The sequence below is a fragment of the Haliotis asinina genome, chromosome 5 (genome assembly GCF_037392515.1).
Source record: "Haliotis asinina isolate JCU_RB_2024 chromosome 5, JCU_Hal_asi_v2, whole genome shotgun sequence".
Taxonomy (NCBI): Eukaryota; Metazoa; Mollusca; class Gastropoda; order Lepetellida; family Haliotidae; genus Haliotis; species Haliotis asinina.
Genome location: NC_090284.1, coordinates 40,918,154 through 40,927,088, shown reverse-complemented (window position 1 = coordinate 40,927,088; position 8,935 = coordinate 40,918,154). Strand labels below are relative to the sequence as shown.

The window sequence follows — 8,935 nt, the reverse complement described above, 5'->3', positions numbered from 1 at the left end:
TATCAAAACAAATGCCACAGCCTGATATCCACGTACAATTACCATCAAAAAGGCATGCATAAACGTGAGATGTGTTCATTCGACTGTCGGATCACTTTGCGTTTCAACGTGTAAAAAGTTGGAGAGTTCGCTATCTTCAGATAGAGGGATGCCTCAACACAGAACGGCATTTGTCAACACCAAAGCTCATTACGTCATTACTTCGTGATGTACTAATGTACCTTTGTATATTGGTAGCCTTTGGTCAAGCTATAGCTATTACTGCTCACGTCCAAAGTCTGTGCTCTGCTTGTTTCATTATAGTCATGGGTTGTGCTAACTACCATAAAACATATACGTCAACCATGTTGTGACGTGCCACACTGAGGCAGCAGTTTATTAGGAACAGCACATTTGCTTATGTTCACAAGAGCCGGTGTTTTGCGACGTCGATCATTGGGTCATTTATATATTTACACTTTACATCGACCAACTAAAGCACTTTATGTGTGACGTATTTCTAGTCACTGAGTAGCACGTAAATAGGCAAACAAATATTTATTTTGACGTTTTCACTACGTGGCACTTTGTAAGATCAGCTAATACATATCATCACAATGTACACATGGAGCGGCAATTTGTAAAACAAGCCAATTTATGTATCATTTTGTGACGTACTTCTATTCACTGTCTGGCACTTGAAGATTGGCCAGCATACATCATCACTTTGTGACGAGTCTATATACAATAAAGGGAACTTTGAAAGATAAGCTAATGTACGTCATCATTTTTAGAAGTACTTTTTACACGGCACTTTGTAAAATCAGCAATTTACATTATATTTGGTGACGTTCGTCAACACACAATACGGTACTCTGTACGATCACCCAGTATACTTCATCCCTTTGTGACATACCTCTACACACTGTGCAAAACCTTATCACGTTCAAGATTTGGATCCACAATTCGCGAATGTTTGTGTTCCTCAGATTCCGTGAGCGAATTGTCATCTCGCCTCCGTCCAATATCCCGCATTCCCAAATCTCCGTTCTGCTTGGCGCGGTAGTCATCGGTGCTGGAGTATCCCCTGTTCTTGTTGATGTAGAAGGTCCTATCCCGTGCTGACAGACAACTCCTGAAGGATCTCAAAATGTCCACATACCCTTCCCTGAACTTTGAGTTCATCCACCAGTAGATAATGGGGTTATAAGCACAACTGCTCATAGCCAGCCAGTGAGCACCAATCCAAATGGTTCTCCTGTAGCTGTAGTCGTAGATGGAAGGGTTGACGTCGCCAACGATGGTAATAACGTGCAGAGGCAGCCAACAGATGCCGTAGATCCCCACGACGGTAATCATCATCAAGATTGCCTGCGATAGAGATATACGTGTTAGCAAATGCAAGATGGACAAAGTGTTAATGAATCATTAATTAACTTTCAATCAGTCTGTCTGTGAAAGGAGATAGATTACGCCACTCAACCGGCGATTGATTACTCATAGCCTTTACTTTCAAAACTGAGGAGAAATTAGTTGCAGATCTCTATTCTCATCGTGCCAACAAACCTACCTTACACACTAATGCCGGAATGTGATTAGCTGAGACCTATTCTATTATTTTCAGCGCACATTTCGTTCGTTTCGACTGCAACATACCAACCACAATTTTATATTAAATATGCACGTATAAGACGCCGGATAGTTGCGATATGAACACTATATCGGGGGATCTGCTGGTAAGTGTAGGACGAAGGTGTAGGCTTCCTGTTGCAGCCCTTGCTGGCCCACAGGGGTACAGTGTGTGTGTGTGTGTGTGTGTTACCCACTGTGATTTGGATGGAATGTCAAAATCTGCGTAAAACCATAGTCAGTGACTCAGCTAGGTGGATAAAGACCAAACTATAGAACTATTCGCACCAAAGTATGCATTAAACCGGTCTAGGGAAGAATAGGTTTGTTCACCGGTTCCTCGTGGGACACGGTATTATGTTAGTTAACCCTCCATCACCCATCAATTCGTGGAACAAAGAAACATAATCCCATGGTGCACTCGAACACAGGGCATAACATGAATGAATGTGAATATGAATGAACAATGACGGCTAAAGCCAGCTTTTGAAAAACATCGTCCTTCAAAGAAACATATCAATTTTGAAAGTAATCTAGCGGAGTCAGATGAGGTTTATATTTCAAGGTTTATGAATAAAGTTCGAGTAGCGCGTCAAATAAAAATAATTTGTCAAGCAATTATGTGTTACAAACAAGAAGTAATTTGTATAGTATTGTATTACCCAGTTCAGTAGAATGAATAAGAAAAGGACTACACTAATGCCTAAAGCTTCATTTCCGTTGAACGAGTTCAGAAGGCGTGTAACACCTATGTGACACGGGTTCATTGATCATCTAGATGTCATACCAAGACACTTTCACAGCAAAAATGCCACCTGCTCCAGATCAGTCCGCAACACCAATACTAATCGATTAGTATATATATATATGTGTGTGTGTGTGTGTGTGTGTGTGTGTGTGTGTATGTATGTATGTATGTATGTGTATATATGTATGTGTGTGTGTGTGTCTATATACTATGTGTGTGTGTATGTGTGTGCGTGTATGTGTGTGTGTGTGTGCGCGCGTGTAAGTGTTATTTGGACAAGAGAAGCTCTTTCATCTACCACTGGTCATTTCCCTTTTGACTTTGATGAACGCAGATGCTGTTGAAAAAAAGAATCAACTGAAGTTCTTGCATTCCTGAAGACACAGAGGGCTGCACTTGGCGTTGTAGAAGTCGTGAGATGGCAAGGCACCATGTTCATGATTATGTCTTTGAAGGATAGTTTCCTTTGTGTCAGTGTGCCAAAGTAATCAATGGGTAAGTGTTATTTAGCGCTCTGAAGTGGCGAGAACAATGTGTTGGGAAGCCGTACCAGGTGGTACTGGTCAGTCTATGACACACGCCCACAACTTGGCCACTACAGTGTGTATCGACCACAAAGGTCACTGTCTGATAAGTATGAGAATACAGGAAGAGCATTAAATGTTTGCATCAAGCTATGGTGTGATGGCTGCGAATGTTTATTTATTTATTTATTTATTTATTTATTTATTTATTTATTTATTTATTTATTTATTTATTTATTTATTTATTTATTTATTTATTTATTTATTTATTTATTTATTTATTTATTCATTTTGTTTGTTTTCATGATACTGCTCTATTTTGAGACACGTCAACATACTGTAGATCGATCTTCGAAATACAATTTTTCTACAATATTTCAATAATCAAATCAGATTTACACAATTAAATAGCTGAACAGCATAAATAGTGCCCAACCCCAATATATGGAAAGTAGTAAACTGGGTCTGACTCATGGGCCAAATGGATAATAACAATATACTAAGGACAATGTGCATTTCCTTTAATTTATGTAATATGTTTTTATATTATGTTTTGAGACCTTTTTCCTTATCTTTTTATTTTCTTTTCTGTGTCTTTTCTTTTTTCCCCAATAGTACACGGATGGCGGTAAACTTCTGACGATTGCCCCAACAACAGGTATCAAATAGGCGTCACTTTAAGGGTGGTGTTATATCAATGTTTAAGGAAAAGTCCCCAACCTATTTAGATAAAGCTTCAGTGTAGAAACCGTGTTCAAATGTGCAGCAGCAGTGAACACGGTACAATGGCACTGTACAATGCGGGAAGACTTTCTTTCAATGCCGAAATAACGGGTAATCTTGAAGATTCAATAAAAGCCCTGATATTGAAGCCCTTTTTGTACGTATGTACACAGGTAGGTAGGAACGTATTTATTTATTTATTTATTTATTTATTTATTTATTTATTTATTTATTTATTTATTTATTTATTTATTTATTTATTTATTTATTTATTTATTTATTTATTTATTTATTTATTTATTTATTTATTTATTTATTTGAAGATTCAATAAAAGCCCTGATATTGAAAACAAGGTATATTGAAATGTAAAACGACATTAATGCTACCCGCCATCCCCAATATTGCATACATACACATCTATCTATGGCCTTTCAAATATCTGATAAAATACATTACAATCGAAACTGAACACAAGGATTCATATCTCACTTGAGGATTACAGTACCTGAGTGAGTGGGGCTAAATGCAAATTTGAACAGTATTCAAGTATTATCCGTTGATGTTGAAGTAAATTGTCTCAGCTCATAATTATACGTTTAATATATTGGTGAACATGAGTATAGAGCTGACAAAGAGGGATTCGAACCCGTAAACACAGGTGTGCCAAAGAGACACAAGTTTAAACAGTGATTCGCGACACTCGTGTCTTAAAGCTATTACCATTTCACAGGCGTACAAGGTAAATGAGTGGTGAAAATGAAATGAAACCATGAGATAGTTATGTTCTACCTGTAACAGCTGCCAATCTCATACTGCCCATTAATAAGGCGCCAGTAAGGAGAAGTAAACGCTTCATGTAAAGATCAAAGCCTTGTGTAGCATGATATATCATAGTCGAGGTCATATGCTTACATTGTAGCCTAAATAACATCTTTATACTCAGAAGTGACAAATAGCAATGTTGTCACAATTACCGCTGTCTTGAAGTTTTCATACAATAAGAATATCGAACAGACCCGCATTCTGAACATTGACGTTCCAGCAATATCACGATGGAGGAAACCAACAAATTGGCTGCATACATATATATGTATATAGGTGTCTTTAAGAAGGAGTGTAACAGTGAGCTCTGTAAGAAAAGGAATCAAACAAAGTCTTAAAAAAACATTTGCTGAATTATTAACTCATCTCTAAATTCAATTATATCGTTTTGATTCTCATATGGAATCGAATTTTCTATTTAGGTCAATTTTCAAAACCTTAATTGTCTGAATGTACCAGTGTGGAACCAACGTCCGAATCACGTGGCTTCCGCGCTACCCTATAAGAAAAGCTGTTATTTTCCAAATGTTTTTGAACATATATTTCATCGATGAAACCTGGGTTCATGTAATATTTAGGGGAAAACGCTTCCGAAGATATTTTTTTATTCACCATGTGTCAATACTGTGTGGGGTTGTCTATTTGTTATTCCAGACCCACAGAGAAAATACTGCGCTGCAATTATTCAACAGCATACTCGACTGCCATCTATGGCATTGACTGGATTACGAAGAGGAAAGATTAATGAGATTGGTGCAAGGATTTCCATCACGCAAGGCTTATCAACAGTGCTGCCATTAATAATAAAACTCCTCGCTCGTTTCGTCGCAATGCACAGAATGAATATTTCTGATTCGAAGGCTTGTCATTGATACCAAAGTGGATCTCTTTCTCTCACAAAGACAAACGTATATCTCTCTCAAATTTTCGTAAAACCTAGCTGGCTGTTAGCATGAAAGGAATCGATACGACGGTGATATCGGTTTGGTTTTGATAATGAGGCTGAAGTTATCAGCCTTATCATCGTACACGGCAATGAAACTAAAACGCGTTTATCGTATTGATAAACTTCCTTAAGAAATCAAAACGTGGAGAAAATGTCACAAACGAAGACCTGTGACTTGCATCGTTTGAAGAACTATTTCTTCAAAACTATATAATCCGCGTCACATACTGAATGTGTTTGCATGTTAAAATCAAGCACACGCCTTGGACCTGATCACTGCTTATCGATCGTGGCAATAATCAAAACAACGGACATGTACATTTCGGCCAACTGTTGGGCATGAGTTCCCACGACACTTTGAAAAATCCTGATGTTTGGGAAAAACTCAAAGATATGCTCATCTCCGACATCTACACTGAGATAACTCAGCCAGTAGGCTGTAGACAACCCTAGAAAATATGACTACAGCGAGATTAAAACCCAGGGTCATTGGTTTCGTGCAATCTAAAAGACAGTAATTTCATCTGGACAGAGCATTGCGGAGCGTGTGAGAACTTGCCCACAGTGCCTCTTCTGTCTAATGTAACGTCCCAGCCTTCATACTTGGAAAAGGTTATTATGCATACTAACTTCTTTATAGGTATGTGTTGCTCTGGGGATTTAGAGGCACGATCAGCCATGTTTGGAGAAGACCGAAAAGGAGATAGGTTTGACTCGAAAATATGGCTGATTGCCTCATATAATGCCTCTTCGCTCATGCTTTTATGAGGGCACGTGGTCCAAGGCGCACAGGTGATTGCGGAGTGAAGTTGCATGGTTGACCTTGGACATCTTCATTAGGTCCTGCCCACATTCAACACATGTACATTCTGCGCATGAGTACCCGGTAGGCGATACGACAATGCTACAGTTGGTATCGTTCTACCGCTTCCGAGGCTGCTGGGTTATATACTTCCCAGAGAGCCTAGAATGACACGTGACCTTGTTACGGGAGTAAAGATAGGATCTGTCATGGACATAGTTTGAGCGTTTATATACAGGACACTGTAGATAAGAAATGTACATATAAATGTGAAAATGTAAAATGCTGACACCATAAAGCTTGTGTCTACACAATGATATTGCACTCATATATACCATACAGGTATTTTCGTGAAAATCGATCACTGTTTCACAGACCAATATATAATTAATCCCATAATGGTTTATGCGTCCAAACATCGTAGAGACATTCCTGCACTTTACACGAACATGGTTTATTAATCACTGACCTTTTTCACCAGACAATAACGCGAAAAATACTACCATGTTTTTTACAAGAAGTTGTAAATCTAGTACTTCTACAGACTAATTCAACTATTTATAGAAACACGTGTCATCAGTTTCAAATGGCTCACACTCGCAGTCAAATACTCAACCACAGACAGCTAACGCCTGGGAGGATATATTAAATCAAAACGTCAATACCTACTTTACGGCGTTCCCATGGCATTGACAAATACAAATGGTATTTCACTGATATGTCATTAGGGCAGTTAAATATGAAATATTTGAAAACGAAGAATCATAATAACAAATGTTTATTAATATTAACGTGTTTTGGCCACTAAGGAGGGGATTCTGTTACACCCAGAGAACATTCATCAATAAACTGTGACGGTACAGAAAATAGAAAAATATAACTTATTGCCTTGTTACACTGAATACAACAGGCTTGATGTATCCATTCTTAACAGAGACGTCAGCAATACCTGTCAGTCGAAGCGCATTGCTATTATCGACAGTGAAACATTCCTTGACTACACAAACAACATACCAACCAAAGGTGTGATACCATATAAACAAACTTCTTTGTTTCATGAGTACGTGTCAAGCTTGGGAAGGCTACAAGAATCTTTATCGAAATGTCGCTCTCACGAAATAGAGAAGTTGTTACCCAAATTCCTCTATATTGTACTACCCACCTTCTAAAAGGTCACACGTATAAGTGATGTTACCGTTTTTTATTCTTGTATGCTCAATCTTCATGTGTATTCATGCTAACGATATGTCATGGCTTTGCATTCTGAATGTGTTTAAACTGATATATAAACTTGTGTCTTTCACTCACTCTAATCTTTGTCGACAGATGATCGAGACGCAATATTCTCTGGTGTTGATGCCTTATAATTACATATTTGACACTGGATCATACCGCCATATATGACAGAATGGTGTTGAATTGTTAAAAGAACAGTAAATACTGGTATCGTTATTGATCTTTTCATAAGAAAGGATAATACTCTGGTGTTAAAATTGTATATTCACGTTAAACACTGGTGTGTGTGCCACCAATGACCATCTTTTGAAAGAATGTTTCGGCGTACAGATCATACAAGCATTGATTGTGAAAACATATCCATAATTGCATCCTTTAACAAGAATGTTTACATCAAATACTTGATCACGAATGATACTTCCCATACACAAACATCACATAATGGCATTTTCTCAGCAAATTAGTCAATACACACTTTCAAAAGCAACTTGAATGATACTAAAAGATGCTAACCTATCGAAATTGAAACGTGTACAATAATACACGCCCAACTTTTAACTAGCCAATGCTTCCATGAAATAAAGGCCACACACATGGAATTCTACAAGGGACATTGGTGCAGTTCAGGTTAAGCAAAGCACAAGTGGCCAGTGCCTCTTCGCGGATTCCATATAGAAACGTGTGTGCAATGACAAAGCAATGTGTGAATTGTTTTGCGCTGTTTGAATAGCACACGCTTGATGTTCTGTTATTATCAATGCAATCGAATCAACATCAACTGGGCACACACGAGACAGCAAGTGTCAGATCAGTAAATTGATTATGAAACGAATACCTCTGTCCATATTTGATCAGGTGGACGCGACACGAAAGGTTCCAGTAGTTCCCGTATTACAACACCACTCAACATATGACATGCATGAAGTATTTCTGCTCCGATGACAACATGACGATACGTCAACATGTATCGTGTTAAGGTTACAAAAGTTAGTCTTTATTATTGTAACTGATCAATAAAATAGGAAATCGAACGATTTATTATAATTATTATAGGATATTTATATAGCGCACATATCCAGGCAACTATACATAGTGCTTGCTTAAGGTGCTGACGTATATTTCCCTCCATCACTGGATCTCAAAATCAACGGCCCATCGTATATCAGTCTCAACTCCCTTGGGAGTATGCAAATCTTGCGCTGGCTCTTGGCGCACAGGGTTCCTTTTTTTTCTTTTTGTAGCTGCCTCATCCTATGCAGGTACCCATTCACAGCTGGGTGGACTGGGGACACATAGTCACAGCACTGTGTCCAAGGTTACTGCACGTTGCTGTACCGGCAGATAGGTGTGTGCTCGTATCTATGTGGCCACCTTCTGGTCATCTACCAACGGATTCGTGGGTTCTTTCAAATGCACAGAATTGTGTACTGTGCACTAGGGGTTGTGACAACACGGAAAGAGTCTGCACACAAAGTTGACTCTAAGGTTTTTACACCCGATCACGGGTGGGCTTGATCCGGGCACC

The 8,935-nt window shown here is 38.5% G+C and overlaps 1 protein-coding gene across 1 annotated transcript in view; it reads right to left on the bottom strand.

Annotated features, from left to right (window-relative positions):
- Positions 1-467: 467 nt before the first annotated feature.
- Positions 468-8,935, bottom strand: part of LOC137284268 (RYamide receptor-like) — a 31,314-nt gene continuing 22,846 nt past the window's right edge. The window contains exon 2 of the mRNA XM_067816015.1: positions 468-1,350. Within this exon, the coding sequence (XP_067672116.1) occupies positions 898-1,350 (453 nt within the window). The 3' untranslated portion in view covers positions 468-897. The remainder of the gene's footprint in view (positions 1,351-8,935) is intronic.